This window comes from Odocoileus virginianus, chromosome 17 (assembly GCF_023699985.2).
Source record: "Odocoileus virginianus isolate 20LAN1187 ecotype Illinois chromosome 17, Ovbor_1.2, whole genome shotgun sequence".
In the NCBI taxonomy this organism is placed as follows: domain Eukaryota; kingdom Metazoa; phylum Chordata; class Mammalia; order Artiodactyla; family Cervidae; genus Odocoileus; species Odocoileus virginianus.
In genome coordinates this window covers 32,635,407-32,658,312 of record NC_069690.1, presented here as the reverse complement: position 1 = coordinate 32,658,312, position 22,906 = coordinate 32,635,407, and the positions used below count along the sequence as shown (strand labels likewise).

The window sequence follows — 22,906 nt, the reverse complement described above, 5'->3', positions numbered from 1 at the left end:
TCCAGTCTGCCCCGCCCCTCTCACGACCTCGCCTCGCCCCCTCGTCCGGCCTAGCACCTTTCCTGCTGGACTCGAAGGCCCCGCCCCTCCCCTCTGTGGGCCCCGCCCCTCCCCTCCCCTCTGTGGGCCCCGCCCCTCCCCTCTGTGGGCCCCGCCCCCGCAGAGGGTCTCTCCTGAGGCCCCGCCCACGTGGCCCCGCCCCCAGGCCTCGCTGTCGCCGCGGACGCCGTTCTCGGGCTCCGAGTCGCCATTTTGCTCCTGGACAGGCCGCCTGGTGACCGGCGCTCTCCTCCTTCGGCAGCGGGAGCTGCGGCGGGGCCGGGGCTGGGGTCGGGGCCAGGTAGGCGGGCGGGAGCCGGCGACGGTGGTGGCGCGGCCGGCGGGCCGGGCCTGTGAGGCGCAGGTACAGGGGCGGGGGGCTCGGTGGGGGCCGGCCGCGTGCCGCCCTCAGCGCGGTCTGGTCTGTCGGGGTCCGCTGGCCTGGCGCGAGGCCGGTCCGGCTGGTCTGGGACCTGCGGCCGCGGGCGGAAGCGCGGTACTGGGCCGGCCTCTGTCGCCCGGAAAGATGCTTTCTTCCTCGGCCGGCCCTCAGAGCCCGAGGGCGGCGGGGATGTGGCTGCGAGGCAGGCTTCTGCTCTTCAGGGCCCCTCACCCCCACCCCGACTGCACAGTGATGGTGCGGATTTTTCCCCGTTTTATTGACACTGCCGCAGTTTGGGTGTGTTGCTTTTGCAAGGAGTAGGAAATTAGGGATGGAGATTTGGAGTGAGAAAGTGTGATTTCTCATGTGTGAAGATGTTCCGTACACAAGTATAAGTGATTCGCCCACATTATTGAACCCCACAAAATCCTGCCCGTCTCCTCCCTATTCCTGTCCCGACTTGGTCCCTTGCTCTTATCACCCAGTTCTGCTCTGTACCCGCTTAACATAAGCACTTTCACACAGTCTGGGATATTTACTGGGATATTTTTTATTATGTTGAATGTATATTCAGAGTTTTACTTAATTACCCCTATTATGTAACTTCTCCATATGTTCATGGTCATCCTCTTAGAAAAACCATGCAGTGGCCATCATTGATCTTTTTCCTTCTTTCCCTACAATAAATTCTCCAAAGGGGAAATACCGAGTCATGTGTTCTTTCTTTGGCACGTGATATAAATTGTTCTCCAAACAAGGTGTGTTTACTACAGACGTTTTTATAACCTGGTGTTTTGTCAGGTCCCCCCCGCCCTGTAATGCGGGGTGTTTGGTCACCTTCCTTGGTTTTGGGAGACAAGCTGAAGCTGACCTGGTGTCTGCTGCTTCCAGGAGGGCCACTGGAGGAAGTGTCTTCATCTCCAAGCCTCACCCTGCCCCCAGCACTGTGTATGAAAGGGGTCGACTTGTAGTGTAATACCTGCTTTACTGAGTTGTCATAAGAATTCAGAGCACTCAGAAAATGGTATTTAGCTGAAAGAAAACATTCTGATGGAGACATCAGAGTGCCTGGGATCCCAGAGGCATGGGGGCTTAATTACATCTAGGCTTTACCCTTCTAATTCTCTTAGAATTCACATCCTCAAAATGTGAACATCAGAATAAAAATAATAATTCTTTATGGCACCTTTGAGCTTGCAAACTACTTTCAACTCTATGTGTTAGTTAGTGCAGCTTAATGAGGTCAGGCTTTATTCGACCAACATATATTATCTGACAGACGTGTACTGAGCCTCTCCCTCTGCTAGGTGCTGTTCTAGGCCCTGGGTACACAGCAGAGAAAAGCATAGTGGAAAAAAGCCTCTGCTGTCCTGAGCCTTAAATTCTGCTGGGGAAGCTGTTTTTAGCAGACTTCTATCTCTTGTCCAGAGGGGAAAGCCAAGAACGGGTAGCTGGTAACTGGGGAGACAAATTGGCTCTTCACACTGCAACTCCAGCTGTCTTCAGATGGAGGGTGTTTACACACCTTGATGCCAGCCTTTCTTGTCTGAGGTGTGGATGAGTTTTTTTACGATGACTGCTAGCACTTACAGAGCAAGTGGTCTTTCAGTGAGGTTTGGTTCATGAGACTTAGCAGATTGCCCCATCTCATTCAAAGAGAAATATGACCCACTTTGTGTGAAGTGCTGAGATTCTGTGGAAAGGGCGTGCTTTCATGTGTTATATATAATTCTCACACATTCCAGAGTTAATTTAGGATAAATGTAAGGGCGAATGAAGTTTATGGGGCGAGAAATGGGAATGTTGTCTTTACACTCTGTTCACCCTAAAGCCTTGTGCTAATGAACTTTCTGCCCTCCCATCCCAGTGATTATCTTGCTTCTGAGGATTTTCTTTAAAACTCTTCCTGAAGCTTGGAAAAGAACACAATTTGAGTTTACAATAGGAAAAGGAGAACTGAAACTAGCAGCTAGTTCTGTTGTTTGACAAGCTCTTGAGATGGACAGTCGCAGAACATGCTGTACTGATACCTGTTCCCAAACAATCTCCCTGCCTGTGGCATGTTGGGGTCTTAGGTTTTGACTATTGAAACCTGCTGCCTGGACTGGAACCCTCGAGAGCATGGGCAGTGATGAAGGACTTAAACCATGATCAGTAATGCCAGGCCCAGGCCAAGAGCGCCATCTTGAGATAGGCTGAGGACTGCCGAGGGGAGAAGGAGTTTGAGGTTTCCCATAAATCTTCAAGGAAAGGACAAGGCCCAGAGGTGGCAGCTGCCAGGAAAGTAATCATTGTGTATTCTGAGGAAGGATTTGGAATGGCTTGGATATCCCTCAAGGCGTAGGCATTGGGTCCGGACTGTTCAGTTGTCTGGAGTGGCTCATTGGTAGGAGTCCTAGAGATGGACTGAGTTACTTCTGAGGACTCTTCCTTCCCTTCAGACACTGATTCTCAGTGTTAGATGTTCACTCAAGAACACCGTTCTCCTTTAAGAAGCTTCTTATTTGAAGACTGGGGGATGTAAAAAGGTTGCCACCCCTATGCATATTACGTGCTTGTTCAGTAGATAGGGAACATATTACAAGCTGACTCCTCGTAGCTTCAATTTACCAAGGGTATCCTGTATGTGGGGCAGTGTGTTAAGTGCTGTGCAGGAGCTAATCTTACAGTGACCCTGTAAGGTCAGTATTCACAGTGGCATGGATGAGGGTGAGAGAGGTTAGTTTATGTGAGATCTTGCAGTAAGGTGAGGGCAAATAGGAGCTAAGATGCAAACCTGGGTTGACTCTAAAGCTTGTGTTCATAACTACAGGAGAATAAGCTGTATTCTGTTTAGGAACAGACCTCTGTTCCTAAATACAGCCATAGAGGGGTTGAGAGGTGGTGTTAGAAGACAACCAGGATCTCCTCCAATTCTGAGTGTTGAGGGTTAAATAGTATTCTTTCTTTCACTTGCACCAGTCCCCCTGCCCAGACGCTATGCTGTAAAGCTGGGTCAGCATGCATTTTCTGTAGGGGGCCAGGTAATATTTTAGGTTTTGTAGCCCACACCTAACTCTACCATTGCATCCATAGACAGTTTGTAAATAGTGAGCTTGGCTGTGTTCCAGTATAGTTTTATTTACAGAAATAACCTGTTTTGGCCTGCATGTACCTTGCACATCCCTGCTCCAAAGCCACTTTCCGGTATACACACCAGTGGTCCTTCTTGGTCTCCTTAGGGCTTTGGCCAGTTGTTCATATGTTTCTGTTTGTAATTAATAGGCCAAGTCCAGTGGGATGGCCCATGTTTCCCATTGTGAAAGGCCTCTGAAGAAGTGTTTTCTCCTAGCCTGCTTGTGGGACCATGAGTCACCCACCCGTGCCCCCTTGGCTCCCCCTGGCAGTTGCTGCAGAGGAAGATGCGTGCACAGGGAGGCCTGTTTGGGTTGGTGACGTGGCTGCACCAGGGAGCCCTGGCAACAGTTAAAAAGTGCACAGTGGGTCTTTCCTTTCTGCTTGGGTTCTCAAATATATTGTTTCAAAATAAAGCAGATTAGAGATAGATTTGTATGATGGTCCCTTTTTATGTTACAAATGAATTTTTATACATTTTTTTAAAATGGGGATCACATGTGTGAATGTGGAAACAGCCCGATGGTATCTGTATCAAACCAGTAATAAGAACTGTCTCTTCCAGGGAGGTAGGTGGGAGGAGCCTGGGATCGGATCAGAGCTGGTGACGTTAGTCTAAACTCTCATGTTTCAGTTTTTTACAAGAACGTACTTGTGTAATTAAAATTTAAGAATAATAAGTAAGATATGAGCTCCAGGCTTTTGCTCCCTCCACCAGCCTTCCAAGAGCCAGCCGCATAAACATAACGGCTGCATTAATGTGGCCGGCTTGCTTGGAAGACTCCTCCATCCCCCCAGGCCTCCTGGACTGCTGATCCTGCACCCAGTCCTCTGCCTGCCTTTCTCCATCAGGATACTCGCCCCAGAGTGGAAGGAGGAGGAACATGTGGATGACTCTGAAGGCCTCTAGGCCAGGGTCTTTCTGTGTGCCTTGCTGCTGGTCAGTTATGTGGCTGAGTCACTTTCCTTCAAGATTATTGTAATCTGCTCAACCTTGTGTTCCAGTTGAGGAAAGTGCCGATGACCTGGTCAGGCTTAGACAGGACCCAGGACAGCTGCAAGGCCGAGGAGGGGGTTTGTGGTAAACAGGTATTACAGGAAAGCTGGGTGTGGATGGGTTATTTATTCATTGTTTAAGGATCAGTCAGTTCTTGTCCTTGCTAATGGCTCTGCCATTTTTCTGTGTGTTAATCCAGGAGGAATTTTGTTGTCAGAAACTAAAAGGAGGTTGTCGTAATTGACTTTAAGCAGCAAACAGTAAAACACTGAGCTCTTCAGCTCCACCTTTCTTGTAAGTTTATCATTTATTCCCAGTAGTCAAGAAAATAATTGAGTCGTGTGATGACATCTTTCCATAAATTCAAATAGACTCCCTACTTGTCCATATACCTGTTCAATGTGAAAGACTCTATTATGGTAAAAACTAATTTCCTTCAGCTCATTTGCTGTTCAAAAATATTTAGGTGTATTTCATCTCATTTGACAGTTTTGAACATATTTGGTATCTTTCTAGGCGCTGAGAATTGGAAAACCAAGAAGGTTTTGATGTTTTGTGTGGCGCCACCTGAATCAGAAGCCAAGATGAACATAACCAAAGGGGGTCTGGTGTTGTTTTCAGCAAATTCGAATTCATCATGTATGGAGCTTTCAAAGAAGATCGCTGAGTGAGTATAATCACACTGTTAAAGTCTGTGCTTGTTCAGTGGTGGTTTATGTTTGATATTCATATTGGCGCTGGTGTTAACTTTGACAGCAAATATTTTACAGTGAATCTTCATGTCATCCGTCCTACACATGGATTCAGGAAACATTTACCAGGGACTCCTGAGTACCAGTGATGGTGTGAGCTGCTACATTTGTATAGAGCTATTTGAGTACAGAGAACAATGAAGTGTCTATGCTATATGAAGGTAGTTCACAGGTTACAGTTCAGTATAATTTCAGTAACTTATTAAGTAACTATTGAACCCCTGCTGTGTACTATACTTTGATCTAGATACTGGGGTAAAACAGTGAACAAGCCGGTCAGAAGCCTTCCTTCTTTAGTGGAGGCGCCAGTCAAAGAGGAAGTCAACAGACACACAAACAGGGAAACTTCAGGCAGTGATCTGCACAGGAAAACCAGACAGGGCAGGTCCTGCCGCCTTAGCTCAGGCGCTCAAGTGCCTGTAAACCTGTGGGTAGAATGTGAATTGAGAAACAGGAAATGGCAGCAAGTGGGAGTTGGGGCAGAGCCCTCCAGGCAGAAAGGGGACAGCAGGAATGTGACTGGAGCGCAGGGAGCCCCAGGACTGGGTAGGTATAGGGTGGAGGTGTGATGGGCTAGGTGACCAAACAATTTGAGATCCACCTTAAATTTTATAATAGCAATATCTCTGTTTTTAAAATTTGTTTTATTTTCATCAATCTCTAAATCATCTTAAAAGTAAAGATGTTGTATCTGTTTTATTACTGTTTCCGCTTTTTCCCTCTTTCTCTTCTCTAGGCGGCTGGGGGTGGAGATGGGCAAGGTGCAGGTTTATCAGGAGCCTGACCGAGGTGAGTGATCCTGTGCCCTTGTGATGGCTTTTTTGTGGTACCTGCCATTCCAGCCCGGCCCTCACCCTCTGTGACTGAGCAGTCAGCCTCAGTGTCCAGTGAGTTCTGTCTGCAGGAAGGCAGACAGGGGTGGGCCATCATGGTGTTCCCACCCCCACTAACACCAGCTACATAGAGAATCTGGGGCCGGTCACAGCTGGGAACTTAGAGGCTCATCCTCAGACCTCACCCGAAGGCAGTTGCTGTCAGCTGACGGAAGCATGAGCTTGGCCTGGGTTGAATCTGTCCCCTGAGGCAGAGTGCATGTGTCTGGTGTGGCCATGGTGTCAGGTAGCATTTTCAAAGTGTGTTAATCACAGTGTGTTCATTATCCTCCATGGAATCTAAAGCCTTGTAGTGAGTTTGTAACAGTTCCAGTTTCCATAGTTTATAACCTTGGGAAATGGTGCGTATTTTCTTGTGGGTTTTTTTAAAATGATGTGCCTTGTTCACCTTTCTTCTCATTTCCCTTTTTCCTGCCAGAAACAAGAGTACAAATTCAAGAATCTGTGAGGGGAAAAGATGTTTTCATCATTCAGACTGTTTCAAAGTGAGTAGCTTATCCACCAGAAATGTTGTTGCTTTCTGGGTCTCTGTTTGGGCTTGAATGTCTAGTATAATAAGAGTTACCCAGACAAGAAGAGCTAAGATTGTTTTAAAACTAACCTGATCTTACTCAACTGATCTTTCTGACATAGCTGTTGACTTTCTTGTGTCCTTTCTGTGTGGGAATAGCTGCACACTGGGGGAGAGGCATGGGACAGTGAGCACCTGTGACGTTCACTGTCAGGAGCCAGAGTCTCATAGAGCTTATAGGGAACCTCTACTAGTTCCCAAAGAGAACAAGCAGCAGGAGAGGTGTTCACTTAGTTGGGGTTCTTAAAGCTTTTCCTGCAGGTAATTTAAATGTGATCACTGTGTGCTGTCCTGCCACGTAAGTTAAAGGAGAAGAGAGACGGTTGTGAAGGCAGGTATGTCTCTGTCTGCCGTGATGTCTGCGAGCTGTGTGTTCTAGAGATTGTCGAGTCACAGGCGTGTGCACTGGGGTAGAAGATTCAGTGCGGTGAGGTATCTGCACCACTCCTTTATCAAACGCCACTCTGTCTACACATGTTCCTGAAGGCTCTTAGATGAAAATTTTAACTCAGCAGTTTTTAATAATGTCTAGAAATGAGTTTGTATAGTACATCAGTTTTTAGCCTAGAGATTCCAAAAATTGCTGCATGCTAAATGTACATTTATATGTAAAATAAGTGCCTCTTTTTACTAAAAGTTTAAGAAAATGTTTAAGTGAAGAAAATTATGTCCATTGACTTAAGTTTTCTGTAATCCAGAGAACCTGCTCACCCGAAAGCTCCAGGCTTCCCATTGCTCTTTCATGCACTCACTTATTCACAAATATGTGTCAGGTGTGCAAGAAGCATGAAAGATTAGAATAGATCACAGATCCTGATCTTCATGGAACCTGTGTTCTGTGACATGCAAGTGACATAATGAACAAGTAGATTATCCAGTTTGTCAGGAGGTGACAAGGTCTGTGGGGAAAACCAGCACAGTGTGCACGGAAACTGGCGTGACGGTGGCAGGAGGTTGGAGTGAGGGTGGATCGGTGGGTGACCTCTGACAAACACTGGAAGCCAGTGCCAGCTGGCGAGGAGGTCATTCCAGGCAGGAACGGGGGGCCCTGGATGGAGGGCCCTCAGGTGGCGTGAGGACTGGCATGGAGGGGGCATGGAGGAGGAGTGGGGTGCAGAGAGGGAGCAGGGCGGATCCAGAAGGGGCCTCAGGAACCCGGTGGGGCTTCGGGCGTCTGCCACGGGCTGAGTGGGAAACCATCTCTGGGTTCTGGGCAGAGAGTCTGTGGTCTGACCGTGACTCTAAGATCAGTCAGGTGCTATGCAGAGAGTGGCTGCAGACAGACTTCCAGGCACAGGGGGAGGGAGCGGGGAGCGTGTGGGTGCAGCTGTTGCCATCCCTTGGGGAGGTGGGCCTCGGCCCGGGCAGCACTGGAGTGTGAGATGCTGCCTGTGTCTGGACAGGAGGGCAGCTAAGGATGCCTCTGGGGCTCTGTCCTGAGTAAACTGGAGTGAACAGTGCTGTTCTTGGTGGGAAAGGAAGTAGAGTCATTGGCTGAGAGGCAGCGTGGGGGCTACTGATGGAGGCCTGAGGAGAGTGGTGTTTGTCTCTTCTGTGTGTCTGGAGCCTGTCTTGGCTGAGGCGGGCATGGCATCTTGCTGATGTTTAGCTGGGACTGAGAGAGGTCGTGGCAAGTCTGACACCCTCCCTGCTGGTCTTCGCCCTTGGGTTGCAGGGACGTGAATACCACCATCATGGAGCTCCTGATCATGGTGTATGCCTGTAAGACCTCCTGTGCCAAGAGCATCATCGGCGTGGTCCCCTACTTCCCCTACAGCAAGCAGTGCAAGATGAGAAAGAGGGGCTCCATCGTTTCCAAGCTGCTAGCCTCCATGATGTGCAAAGCTGGTGAGGGGCCGGCGTTGATGGTTGATGGGGGTCTTGGAGTTGCATTTTTACCTGAGGAATCGTAAAGCCTCATCTTCACTGACTCAGAGTATTGGACAGAGTGCCCAGAGTGATGTAGCTTCCAGATGGTGAATCTGTAGCAGACGCCCATGCTGACAGTTTGCTCCTGGTCCAAACTCTCTGAACACAAAGCTCATGAGGACAATTTATTTTTTCCTAAAGTCTTTGTTTAAAAGATTAAAAAGTTGAAATGGCAGGTGGCAGTCCTATTGAGGCTGTTTTTAAAGTAGAAAAGGCATTGGAATCAGCTACTCTTAACACAGCAACTCTCTTTATTTTCACCTCTTCTCTTTCCCAGGATAGGTTGGCATATTTTGCAAACCCTATGTGTTATTTTGTGTTGTGCATTTTTCAGTAACATCCTAAGTGTCTCCCCTTGTTTCTAAATAATTTCACAGTTGTTACTCTGTGTGTGTGCACACGCACACAAATGTGTACTTGTGTATGTGACCATAGAAGGCACACATCACAGAGTTGCACAGATAGAAAAGAATAAAAAGTCCCCATATCACTACCTTTTAACACACTTAATGCAGAATAAATTTCTCCTGTAGCATTTCAAAGAAGACAAAACCAAAACAGAAAATGACCAGACCTGAACCCCAGTGACCTCCAGGCACACCCTGCTGAGAACTTTGCTGAAGGGAGCAGATGGGCCACTGAGCTCCCGAGAAGGTCCCCTGCCCTCCTAGTCTTGCTCGTGATGGGCCACCAGGCTTTCTTGCTCTTTTGGGCATATTTTGCTTTAAAAAATTTTTCCAATTTAATTATATGTATGTATGTGTATGTAAGTATTTCCATTTCAAATATCCTTCAAGGAGCCAGTGGGATGAAGATTCTTCATTTTTCCCAGTTACAGGCATGTGAGGTTTACCTTAATAACTGAAGACGTTATGTCTTAATCTGGCTTTATCACGCCTGTTGACACAACTTCAGGGAGAGGGAATCTCTCTCATAGAATTATCAGAGGCGTTTCTTCATCGTTGTGATTTTGGCTGTTTTAAATTGGTGTGAAAACCATGCATCTCTCTGTAAGAATAATCACCAGTCTTTCCCTTCTGAGGAGGGAAAGCCCAGGTTCCCACCTGCTTAGGAGAGGGGGCATCCCCATGTTCACCACCCGGATACTCCCCAGAGCCCTTGCTCTTGGGGCTTCAGGGAGGCGTGGTCATTCATCAACTCTATGTCCAGTCCCTCCCCCTCTCTGGACAGTAGCGGGGGGGAGCCTGGTAATGACAAGCTTCCCGTCAAGGTGACCAGCCACATCCAGGAGCCCGTCTCCAGAGCTTTCAGGAGCTTTGTGTCAGAGACAGGGTCACAGACCAGATGTGACAACAAGAGATGCTCCCGGTGCTCTTAGCACTGAGGGAGTGACAAGGGGTTAGGAGTTCTGTCCTGGGGGCAGAGACCAGCGTTTATATTTTCTATTATCTCATAATCTCATTGTACTAAGAATCTGAGGAATAAAAATGCTGAGTTTTTGATGAGAGTAATTTTAGATAGTAATTTATTCCATATAGTGTGTTGTTTTATGTAGTGCTTATTCATACAGTGCAACTGGTCATGAAACAACCTTTGTGTGTGTGTGTCTGCTTTGTTTTCAAAGGTCTGACTCACCTCATTACTATGGATTTACACCAGAAGGAAATCCAGGGCTTCTTCAATATTCCTGTTGACAACTTGAGAGCATCTCCCTTCCTCTTACAGTACATTCAGGAGGAGGTGAGTTAGCTCAGACTTCTCAACCTTCTATTTAAGGCTGAAACATGCATCTCCATCTCCTTGGGCTCGATGAAGGGTTAACATTGATGTGTTCTGCTTAAAGTTGACTTTATGAATGTAACTGGTGTACTTGAAACTCTTCATCTGCAGAGCTCTGAAAGTTGCTCTTTTTCCTCTTGGACCTCAGGTGCCTCGAATCACCAGCCTGGGCTGGACCCTCTGCAGGGCACTCCCTAGCTCCAGCCTGGGGTCTGTCCTAAATCCTGAATCCTCTTAGTGCCTTCTGAGTTTACCTTCTCTCCCTCTACAATATACACGTAGTTGTAGATACTGATTTGTATGGGGGGAAAAAAAAGGAGTTGATATATTGTTTGTGTTGTTCTGAAACTTTCTTTCCTTTCCTGTTGTTATGTAACTTTCTTTTTTTTTTTTTTTCCATTTTCAAAATAGAATTTATTTCTGTAATAAAGAATTAAAATATGGCTGTGAAAGTAGAAAATAATATAGAAAAATATTTAAAATGTGCAACAGTAATTCCAAGTAAAGATAGTTAAGCACTAGAATTTATGCTCAACTTCTATTTGAAAGCCCAATCATACTTATTAACTATACCAGAAAAAAAATACTAACTTGCAATTTTAATTATTGTTCAAAAACAGCTTTATGTACCTGGTCAGGCCCTTTTAAGTACAAATCTTGGGGTATACATTTTGAAGCTGGCTTTACTTCAGACTGACTGATAAATTTACTGCCCCACAAATAACAAGGTTTTTGTTTTTTTTTTTTTACTAATTTATCCATGTGATTAAGTCAATGTGCAGGAAATATGTACTTTTTGGATGGAACCAAATGTTTTGGTAGAATGGGACAAGAGTATAATTTTTCATTATATTGGTATAAATGCTGGTAAACCCATGTAACCCCAGAGCATGGTTTCCACCAGGCGGGTCTCAATTCAGATGCTAAATGCACATGAAGGACTATCTAAATGAATTCTATCCACCCTTTCCCCAAAGTTTCACTTACAGTTAAGATACAGATATTATTTGTATGAAGAATATACAGAAGAATTGGAAAATGTTTGGCTAGAGGGAAGACAACTCTTCAGGGACTACTGTTTGCAGTTTGCAGAATAGATAATCTTCTCTAGGAAGAATAATGTCCACATAGCAGCACTATATTCTCCAGGAATCCCAGAACCAGTGGATCTATCATGTGACAGGAAGCCAAACCTGGCTGCTCACAACATCACTCAGTTTCCCCTTGATCTTCAGGAAGTGTCTTGAATTCCAATCCATCACCCTTAGAAAGCCGGAAGTCAACTAAGATCTTCTCATCCATTTCTACCAGATCACTTTGAAAATCAGCTAAAATTGTTTCTTCTATCAGTTGTTGATACAGTAACCTGATTCATACAACTTTTCTTCCACTGATAGCCCAATTTCTCACAAGTCTCTTTCAGGCATTGGTAAGATTTGTCTGCATCCAATTTGGTAAAAAATTGTGTCATTCTTTTGACTAAGCGCTGCCAGGGGTTCTGTGAGGATCCTGGAGTGCCAAGCAACTGACAATTTAGAAGCATGTGATCAGGACAAGTGGGCTGGGTAAAGCTGATCCCTTGTACCAGTTTGTCAATGTATGAAGGGCTGGTGTCCCATAAGGAAAGGCCTGTCCGTGGTTCTGGCTGAGAACTGGAGTACTTCACACTTTCTTCACTAGAAGCACAGTTTACTGGAGAGAAGTCCAAGTTGGAATGAATATGTTTAGAGAATCCACCAGGAGACTCTGATACACCACTAGAAGTAGCCTGGGGCTTCTTTGCCCCTTTCTTGAGTGGTTTGTTGTACCATCTATCTTTCTTGATGTCTGGGATGGTAATCCTTACTGATGGGTTCTCAACTAAGATTTTATGTAGCAGAGCTAGAGGAGCAGAATCAATTTTTTTCCAAGGGTTGAGGTATGTTTTCTTTTCTTTCCAATCACAACATTCCTGACAACTATCACTAGGCTGGTCCCACGGCAATTCTCCAGCCAACATTGCAGTAAGTACTATTCCACAGGACCAAACATCGACTGGCTCTGCATGAAATTCTTTTCTCTTTAGAAGTTCTGGAGCAACATATGGTAAAGTACCACACATCTTGTTCAACAAATGCTCCCGATTATTATGCTGAAACACGGTTGCCAAGCCAAAGTCAGAGATTTTGAGGTTATCCCTTTCATCCAATAGGAGATTTTCTGGTTTAATATCCCTGTGAGTTATTCCAATACCATGCAGATAAACCACCCCTGCCATAAGTTGATGGAAGAACCTCTGAGCGTCTTGTTCAGGCATGCCTATGTCTGGCTCTATTCTATCAAAAAGTTCTCCCCCACTGCAGTACTCCAAAAATAGATACTGGATATTGCCTTCTCTTCTGTGACCGTAAAATTTCACTACATTCTCATGATTTAACATTTTGTTGATACAGATCTCTTTCTTAATATTTTCTGGACAGTCTATGGCACGTTTCATATCCACAGTCTTCACTGCAACTGCTTCTTCAGTTCTTCTATTCACAGCAAGTTGAACTTCTCCATAGGCACCTTCTCCCAGGGTTTGTACCAAGTCCCAGTCTTCCACAAAGGGCACTGCCATGACTCCATTAAGTCCTGCGGCAGGCCATCCTTTGCCTGCCACCACAGGAATCCAAATCGTAACTTTCTTTCCTTTCCTGAACTAGTGTCTGGTGGTCTTTCCATGTTTAGATATATAGGATTACCTCTTTCTTCATGATTGTTACACAGTATTCCAAAGTTCAGACCAACTGTAATGGATATTACTTTCTATGCCAGTGAAAATGTTCACTCTGCCTTCAGAATGGCAGCTGAACTGCCCAGTGTGACTAGAGAATGGAATCCTTGATTTCATTTGAGTTTAGTTAATTTAAATGTAAGTAGCTGCCTGTTTAGGTGTTAAAGCACAAGTTTAAAAGAGCCACAGGTATTTCATCCATTTCCCTCTTGGCTGGATATTAGGTGGTTTAATTTTTCATTCTTTTTTTGGGGGGGGTACCAAATTTTTCATTCTTTTAAGTGAAATATTTTATTTTCAAAAAATTTTTAAATAATGTTGCACTGAAAATTCTTTTTTCAGTACTCAAAGTACTTCAGTACTAAAAGCAGTACCTGCTTTTCTCAGTACTTAAACAAATGCTCTTCTGAGATATACTAGGAAGTGAAATCGTGATTGAAAAGTATCTACATTTTTAATATTTTACTAAATACTGCAAAAATTAAGATTGTCTGAAGGGCTGTATTAATCTGCACTTGGACAGAACTCCCCGCTTGAAATAGTACTTTATCTTTTTGCTGTGGTTTTGACATCTCTGCATGGCATGTCCGTGGACATCTATGACCCATGAACCAGCATCCAGTGAGGTGAACCATCTTCATCCATCTCACTGGATGCTCAGTGGGGCCTTTCTATTCCCTACGAATTTTGTTTTCTGTAATTTGGATTTTTCATTTCTTTCTTCAGGAGCTATTAGATATTGAAAGTCTTGTATCTAGTCTATATATTATTTAACTGTTTTTTCTTTAAGTTTTGCTTTTTCCTGTACTGAATTGGTGGGTAAATTCCATGGCTTGCTCTCTCTGACATTTTCTTACAGCCGTGTCCATCCTGCCCCTGAACCAGCCAGCTGCTGACCTTCTTACTTTGACCATAATAAACTCCACCTTCATAACAACTTGTTCTTTCTTTATGCACATGATTTCCTGTTTTGAGTCCCAAGGAGAAAGTAGACCTGTTTTTATTAAAAAGTCCTTTCTTTTAAAGTTTCCTTTTCTTTGCTTTAGTAACTGTTCCTTCATTAGTTATTTCTCCTCTGGGTTGGGTTTGATGCTGTTTGATGATGTTCGATGAGGCATGGAAGTACATAAAACAGTTCATAAAGACTCCCAGGAAAGATGAGGAACATGCAAAAATGAAAATATTTTGTGCTATTTATGTGTATAGATGGACCAAATGGAGAGACATCTTATCCAAGTAGGTGTATCTATAATAGAACCTTCTTCAAATTCATCAGGGTTTTGTTTGTTTACTGAGTATTGATTATTTAGTTTTTTCCAATGCTAGGCATTGTGTAATATTCTAGATGGTGGTGAGTGCTTATGTTCCAATTCACCAATCTAGCATAATTGTGAGAAATCAATGGGGACATATCTGAATGGAATAACATAATTTAATGAAGTGATTAGATTTTAAGCACATGATTTGAAAATATTGCCCAGATGAAATCAGAAACAGCAGATTACTGCTTAGCTGAAAAGCATTGCTAGTTCTGTCCTGTGAGCTCTGAGGAGTTGGTACTGCATGTCTCTTCAGTTGTTGTCATCTTCATCCAGATCACTCAGGTGCTCAAAGTGAAAGGCTTCAATGTAGACCGACATTTGCTTGTTTTCTTAAGGGCTCTTAGTATCTTTGTAAAGAGTGCTGGGCTGATTCTGTTAGCAGTTTGGTTTCTTTCTTCATCAGCTGTGACAGTTACATTAAGTAGTCACTTGTTTAGAAGTTGACAAATGCCTTTGATTCAGGTACAGTGAATATCATCCTTAGGCTGTGAAATTACATGTAACAGGGGTCCATGAGAGGACTTCCTGTTGACTTTATAAAAACATCTTTGCTGCCACTTAGATATGAGCTTATTACTGATTAACTCTACTTTTTTCTTAAAATAAGTCTATGAGATTCATGCCTTGATGATAATTTTTTTTCTTAGGTAAGCATTTTTTCATTTTTCAAAGAGGAAATTTACTTTGAGTTTTCTCTCTTTTTGGAAAATGTTCACGTGACCAGCTGACATTTCTGAGTGTGTTGGGGTATTGCTTTTTATTGACTGTGGAGCTGGTGTGAGCAGCCTTTTGAGATATGGCAGTCACCTAGCCCCTCCTCTTCTCAGATCCCAGACTACAGGAACGCAGTCATCGTGGCCAAGTCTCCGGCCTCAGCCAAGAGGTAGGTGGGCGCTCGCAGCTGCTGTGCAAAGCCACACCTGAGTCCAGCCCATTGAATTCCAGTGTTCTGGGTCCCATTGCAGCAGCTCCCACTCTGGCCCTTGCTTTTTGACCTGGGGACTGACAGTGCATAGCCTGTCTGCCAATTTCATTTATTAGGTGATGATTCATCATCCTCCCTTGTCCCAGTCCCTGTCTCTGACTGCTGGTCACATTTCCTACCAGAAACCATCCAGGACTGTAGAGTCCTAGCCCTGCACTTGGGTAGCTGCTGGTGGTTCATCTTCACATCTGTGATTTAAAATACCAGCGGGGCGGAGGGGAGCGGGGGGAAATACCAGCGAATATATTTTGAGGTTGTTTACTGCCTTTTATTCAGAGAACTCAGTAATTTATTAACAGATAATTCTATCCAGCCAAGAAGCCACTGATTGGTATGTGTTAAAAAGTGACATTTTAAAAAACTTTCAGACACTGCAGTTGTGCAAATGGGGCAGTGCTGAGAGGTCCATGTAACTGGAGTAACTGATAAGACAGGGGTACAGAACTTGCAGTTGTGTTTGACTGAAAGGGTGTCAGACAGAGACATGCCCTGGGGGTGGTGTGGGTTCCAGAAAACAGTGTCTCAGTAAAGTGAGTCACATGGACGTTTGGTCTCCCAGTGCATATAAAGTTACGTTTACACTACACCACAGTCTGTTCAGTGTGCAGTAGTGTTATGTACTACAAACATTGTACATCCCTTCATCTAAAAATACTTTATTACTAAAAAATGCTCCCTATCATCTGAGCCTTCAATACTCTGCTGAGTAGTTAGCATGTTTTGTCTCATGTGTTGGTTCTCACTGTTAACCAGGTGAGCAGGTAGAGTGCATAGCTCCAAGTGAGGAAGCAGAGGCTTCAGGGAGGTGAACTAGCCTATAACACAGGCTCACTCGCTGGCTGCGTACCCACAGGCCCCGCAGGGGGACGTGTGTCATGTGGGTTCTCCACAGTCTGTCCTTGATTCCCAGAAGCTGAGGTTGTTTCATTCTCCTTTTTTACTAATCTCTTGGGAAACTTCATTTTCTGAGTTCCTGTGATACTTCTCTGTAGACATGAGCAGAAACCACTTTGCGTGGCTGTGACCCATCTCCTGCTCTCCCTAGGGCCCAGTCTTTCGCCGAGCGCCTGCGACTGGGCATTGCGGTGATTCATGGGGAAGCACAGGACGCAGAGTCCGACCTGGTGGACGGGCGGCACTCCCCGCCCATGGTCAGGAGCGCAGCCGCCATCCACCCCAGCCTGGAGATCCCCAGTAAGCACGCAGTCCTGGGTCACTTCCTCTTTGCCTTTAAGGCTGACTTAATTTCTTTATTGAATGTGAAGTACTTCTTGTCTTTTTGTTTCTTAAGTTGACAAAAACTGGTACCTTTTTCTGACTGTGACAAATGCATCTCTGATGGCCTCTTAGCAGTGGTCTGTCTGATCCCAGCAAGACCCATGAACATGCCCAGTTTAGACTCACTTGTGGCCCAACAGGGATCGCATTCGTCCACTCAGTAGTGTGTGCTGGAGCAGAGGTTAACGCGGGCAGAAAGCTTTAGGTGCACAAGTTATTCACGGTCCTGTTATTTCTGATGCAAAATACTAGACAAGTAAATAGTTCAGAGGGGAGGCCTTGGTGAAGAATGTCGCATCAGCACAACTCATTATGCAGCCCTTTGAAGGAATTGACTGGAAACAAGAGAAAACCTGAGGAATGTGTGTGAATAAGGCAGAGTGTCTTATTCACTGTCTTCTGCCTGGGCCAGGAGGGAACATGAGGAATGTGGTTGTGACTGGCTGTTGGAGTTGTGCATAAGTTTCTTTTTGTCTTTAAGAAACTTCTTTCAAGCTTTAATAATGCCTTTTCAATGGGAAGAAAAAATACTGCTTTTGTTTGAGTCTCTTAGGGAGAAAAAGCTTTTCCTCTAGCCTCTTTAGGTTCACTGCTCTGGAGGCTGCAGTGAAATAAAAACTGTCAACAGATTAGCAAGAGAGAAGGCAGATTTTAGGAGAAGGTTGGAATTTGGGGCTTAGGGGAAGGGGAGTAGGGCAGGGGCTCTGATGGGAAGACGAATGGCTCTTGGGAAGGGCGAGGGGAGACAGGACCGTGTGTGGCAATGTCTGTGTAGGAGCGGCACTGACCTCTGGTCTGGGTGATGAGAGCCAGGCTTCTGTGTTGTTCCTGGATCAGGATTTATGACAACTGAATTCTTTTGGGGGGCTCTGCTTTTAGGCAGATAAAAGGATGTCAGGAAATCAGATGCAGAAACTTGTGTGTGTGTTCTCTTCTGACCAGTGCTGATTCCTAAAGAAAAGCCCCCAATCACAGTTGTTGGTGACGTGGGAGGAAGGATCGCCATCATCGTGGTACGTGTGCCTCTTCTGTGTTACTGATTGTCGTATTTACCCTCATTAGCTTGTCAGCTCACCTTGTTAATTGTGCTGGGGATCGTGCTATGGCCAGGTAAGTCTCACTTAAGTTGGTGGGTGTCTTAGGCTAAATGTTTGCTTTGGTCTAAAAACTGGGAGTTGTTAGGTGACCTCCAACTTCTGTCCGACATGACTCCCAGGACCCTCCTTGGACTCGGACATGTCCTAGAACAGCTCTCAGAACCCAGGCAGACACTAACTTCCCAGAAGCTCCCTGAACCCTGTGAGGGGGTCATTAACTCCATTTCCAGCCCCCTCCCCTCTCTGGAGGAGTTGAGGGGGCTGAAAATGCCGAGCTTCTCATCATGGCCTGGTCTTTCTGGGACCAGCCCCGCCCAGGAGCCCTCCAGAGTCACTGAATAAAGACAAGAGACTCTTGTCGTGCCCTCATTACTGAGGCATCACAGGTGCTTTAGAAGCCTGCTGTCAGGATCCAGGGACAGAAACCACCATATGTATTTTCTATTACCTCATTCTGGGAGTCTGTGAGATTAGAAACCACTAGACTGTGTATTTTGTTAATAGTAATTATTGTTTTTCCATTATAAAAGTATATATAAGACCCCATTTCCCATCCACTCAGTGGAGAAAATTTGGAAAATAGGAAAAGTAGCACCAGAGGGGAAAGAACCTGGTGGAGTCAAAGCATCTCCTACAGATGCCGTACTGGGCATGAACGTACGGGTGCGTGTTCCTGGAGCCCCTGCCTGGTGGAGCATTGCTCTGGAGAATAGGGACAGAGAGACAAGGGCCCAGGGGCCCTGAAGTGACAGCTGTCATGACTGTCCAGCTGGGAGGCCCAGAGGGAACACCACGGAAGCCAGTGACCTTGCTGTCTGGACCGGGTCACTGTGGACAGTGAGCATGTCACAGCAGAATCAGCCCTTCCCCTCTCCCCATGGTCTAGACTCACCTCTGCACATGTCTTTAGTCCCTCCTCTCTCCCTGTAGTCTAGACTCACCTTTGCACAAGTGCTCATGTCTTTTGCTGCGTCTGTAATGCCAGGATGACATCATCGACGATGTAGACAGCTTCCTGGCCGCCGCGGAGACCCTAAAGGAGAGGGGTGCATATAAGATCTTCGTGATGGCGACCCACGGCCTGCTGTCCTCTGACGCCCCCCGACTGATCGAGGAGTCTGCCATCGATGAGGTAACAGAGCCAGGCCACGTGTGGTCACAGCTGCTGGTGTATGTGGGCCCCTGTCCTGAGGTCGCGAGAGCAGGTGGAGAGTTAAGAGTGGATTCCCGGCATGAGTGCTGTTTGTTGGTCACTGGCTGTAGCCTCTGCTCCTGATAGTGGCAGTGGGTGGTAGTTTTAGTAACTTCTATCGATGGAGTACACGGTGCCTGCAAGTACTGCCCGGGGTCAGGCACACATCCACCCTGAGCTCTGATACACTCCTGTGGGGAGAGTGAGAGACATGCAGGGACCTCAGGTTGGGCAGCCATGAGGCGCACATGGGTTCAGACCCTATTTGCCTGATGCTGAGGCCCAGCTCCCCCTGACAGACACCCGTGATGTGACAGAGAGGAGGGCATGCTGGCCATTTTCCTACCCGCCTGTGGCACCTGGCTGAAGTGAGCCTAGCAGGCGTCCCTACCCTGCTGTGTCCACCTCGGCCCAGCGCCTGGCTGTTGAGGTGAACCAAGCAGGCATCCCTGCCCTGCTGTGTCCGCCTCAGCCCAGCGCCTGTCTGGTGAAGTGAGCCAAGCAGGCGTCCCTGCTATGCTCTGTCCACCTTGGCCCAGGGCCTGGCTGGCTGGAGAGCGATTGTGTGAATCACGTGTTTATTATCTTTTAAGAAATAAAAATGCTGTCTCCTGTACATTCCTGGAAGATCAGGCAGAGAGCCAGTCTGAGTCCTCACGGTGGCCAGGTGATTGCATTCTCGGTGCTGGTTTGGCATGATCCCTGACCATCCCATTCAAGTCTCGTGTGTGGACTTTCTTGTTATGAGCTGTCTTGAGGCTTATTTTGGAAGTAGGAAATATGTATTATAAATAATAACTTGAGAAGTATTCCCATCCTCTGTTTTTTTTTAAAGAAGGCTGAGTTTTTTTTTATTTATAGCTTTTTAAAAATGTTTGTTTCTCCTTTTTTAGATGTTTTATCAAATCTTAACTTTTTAAAATAGCAGCTTTATTGAGATATACCGGAAAGTGTCACTCAGTCATGTCTGACTCTGTGTGACCCCATAGACTATACAGACCATGGAATTCTCCAGGCAAGAATACTGGAGTGGGTAGCATTTCCCTTCTCCAGGGGATCTTCCCAACCCAGGGATTGAACCCAGGTCTCCCACATTGCAGGATTCTTTACCAGCTGAGCCACAAGGGAAGTCCAAAGTCCCCACTTATCCACAGGGGATGGGTTCCACGGCCTGCCGCGGGATGTCCAAAACTGTGCAGGATAGTACTGAACCCTGTGTGTAGTCTGTGATGAAGTTTGTTAGGCACAGTAGGAGATTAACAATGACTAATGATAAAATATAACTATTATAACAACATACCTTATTGTGCAAATTTAATGCCTTTTTTGTCTTAACTAAGCACTTACCACACACTGTAGCCATAACTTTTGTGGTTTGAGGTCCAACAGCAAAACCAGCATGAGTTTGTTTCCTTCTACACAATTTCATAGATGGATGATTCATTCTTACCAGGGATCTTCACAATCTCAGTTCTTTCCCTGAGAACTTTTGCCTTTTTGCTTAAAGGAAACACTTAACAGCTTCTCTTTGGTGTATCTGAATTGCCGGTATCACTGCTCTTGTGGTCTGGGGCCATTATTAAGTCAAATAAGGGTCCGCTGGTCACAGGCACTGAGTCACTGCCGGGGTGGGGTCTGCCGGACAGAGGGATGAGTCCCCTCCCAGATGGGGCACCACGGTGTGAGGTTTCCTCACACTACTCAGCTCTCTGCACGATTTAAGACGTTTGGGTTATTTATTTCTGGAACCTTCCATGTAATGTTTTCAGACTGAGGTTGACTGGGGGTAACTGAAACCATGTAATGTGAAAGCTTGGATGGTAGGTGGGAGGAAGGTCTATAGTTCACATGCCTTATGACTGACCCATTTAAAGTATACGAGAAAGACAAATGTCATATATTGCTTATATGTGGAGTCTTTAAAAAATGGTGCAAATGAGCCTATTTACAAAACAGAAGTAGTCACAGATGTAGAAAACAAACTTGTGGTCACCAAGGGAGACAGAGGGAGAGGGATAAATCGGGAGATTTGGATTGACATAGATACACTATGATGTGTAAAATAGATGGTCAACAAGGACCTGGTGTATAGCACAGGGCACTCTACCCATCAATATTCTCTAATGCCGTGTATGGAAAAGAAGCTAAAAAGGAGTGGATATGTGCATATGTATAATTGATTCACTGTGCTGTACAACAAAAACACATCATAAGTCAACTCCAATGCAAATTCATTTAAAAAATTAAGTATATAATAATTTTCAGTATTATCACAGAACTGTGCAGCCATTACCACCCCCACTTTTAGAACACTTTCAGGCTGCCACAGTGGAACTCCTTACCTGTTGTCTGCCTCCGTTTCTTCTCAACCCACAAATCTTTAGGTGGCCGCTAATCCGCTGTTTGTCTCTTTAACAGGTTTACCTAACCTGGCCTTCTCATATAAATGGAGTCGTATAATACATGCCTTTGGTGTCTGGCTCCTTTCACTAGCATAATGTTTTGAAAGTTCACCCGTGTTGCAGCAGGTGTCAGTACTTCATTCCTTATTTTTGCCTAATGGTATTTCATTGCCTGGATGTAGCACATTTTGCTTTCTATTCATAATTTGGGTTGTTTCCTCTTTTTGACTATTGTAAATAACACTATTACGAACTTTTATGTACAGGTTTTCAGATGGAGATGTTTTCATTTCTCTTGGGTGTCTACCTAGGAGAAGAATTGCTGGATCACACGTTAACTGTATGTTTAACCATTTGAGGAACCTCCAGGCTGTTTTCCAACACAGCTGAACCAGTTTGCATTCCCACCAGCAGTGAATGAGGCTTCCAGTTTCTCCACGTCCTTGCCCATACTTGCTGTCATCTGTCTCTATAGCTGTCACAGTGGGTGCAAACCTTAACCTAAGATGCAGGTTGTGTTCACACTGACTGAACTCATACTGAAGGCAGAGTAGACCCCAGTCCTGGAAGTAGGACCTCAAAAGGGTGAGAATGTGTCACGTTTTCATATCCATCCAGGAGGCTACTTGGTGTTACGACCTCTCCTTTCTTCCTCTTGATTGGCAGGTGGTGGTTACCAATACAATTCCACATGAAATCCAGAAGCTCCAGTGCCCCAAAATCAAAACTGTGGATATCAGCATGACCCTCTCGGAAGCCATCCGTCGGATTCACAATGGGGAGTCCATGTCCTACCTTTTCAGAAACATAGGTTTAGATGACTGAACACTGTCCTCTTAAAAACTCCCAAGGGCCACACTGGAGTCATGAGCGTCCGTACTCTGAGGCGCATGCCCAGCTGGATGCATTTCACGGGGGCCAGCTGTGTCTTGTTCCTTCCTTTTGTTAATTTCTATGAAGACAGACCCACTTTTTATGTCCATTTGGGTGTTTGTGAGTTTGAGGGGCAATTTTTATAAAAGAAAAACTATATTCTCCTCATAAATAGAATAAATTAAGACCTGGTTGTATTCAGTTTAACCATTTAAAAAATAACTTGAAAAAAAACTTTTAAGCTCACAAACGGCCTTTATCGAAAGTTGCTGCAGCCCAAGTGCTTTTAAAAAGTTAGTAAAATAAAATGATCTGCTGTATGATACTGCAGTTAAAAAGCCAAAAAGATTATGCTGTTAAATCCAGTAAATTACATTTTTAGAAACGCTTTTATAGACAAGCATATGGAATATGTGACGGTTATTTATTTTCTGCAACAAAAGAAGGAATAAAAACATACTGTGTGTGTGTGTGTGTGTTTTTTTTAATTTTGTGTTTTGGCAATGGTTTTGTAACTAAAATAAAGTGGAAGCTGAATATCCATGTGTGGATGTTGAAGTGTTGGTCAGCTTGTGGGGATTTCTG

At 45.3% G+C, this 22,906-nt stretch overlaps 1 protein-coding gene, 1 long non-coding RNA gene and 1 pseudogene across 4 annotated transcripts; 1 reads left to right on the top strand and 2 right to left on the bottom strand.

Annotated features, from left to right (window-relative positions):
- The first annotated feature begins 215 nt into the window (after positions 1-215).
- PRPSAP2 (phosphoribosyl pyrophosphate synthetase associated protein 2) lies at positions 216-22,858 on the top strand. Of its 3 annotated transcripts, none has more exons than XM_070479225.1 (12): positions 252-340; positions 4,732-4,826; positions 5,049-5,199; positions 6,021-6,073; positions 6,596-6,662; positions 8,424-8,596; positions 10,263-10,378; positions 15,322-15,377; positions 16,525-16,673; positions 17,700-17,770; positions 18,840-18,986; positions 22,115-22,858. In XM_070479225.1, exons 3-12 carry the CDS (start codon positions 5,081-5,083, stop codon positions 22,271-22,273), a joined length of 1,110 nt encoding a protein of 369 aa, XP_070335326.1. In that variant the 5' UTR covers positions 252-340; positions 4,732-4,826; positions 5,049-5,080; the 3' UTR covers positions 22,274-22,858. The 3 variants fall into 3 exon arrangements, with proteins under 3 accessions (XP_070335327.1, XP_070335326.1, XP_020769706.1); XM_020914047.2 differs by lacking the exon at positions 252-340 and adding an exon at positions 4,389-4,624; XM_070479226.1 differs by lacking the exon at positions 4,732-4,826 and having other exon boundaries at positions 216-340.
- On the bottom strand, positions 10,795-14,594 carry LOC110150951 (serine/threonine-protein kinase Chk1 pseudogene; annotated as a pseudogene).
- LOC139039089 (uncharacterized) lies at positions 18,796-21,322 on the bottom strand. Its single transcript, XR_011492261.1, has 2 exons — positions 20,394-21,322; positions 18,796-19,237 (listed from the first exon to the last, which is right to left on the bottom strand). It is a non-coding gene; the product is annotated as an uncharacterized lncRNA (long non-coding RNA).
- Positions 22,859-22,906: the final 48 nt, after the last annotated feature.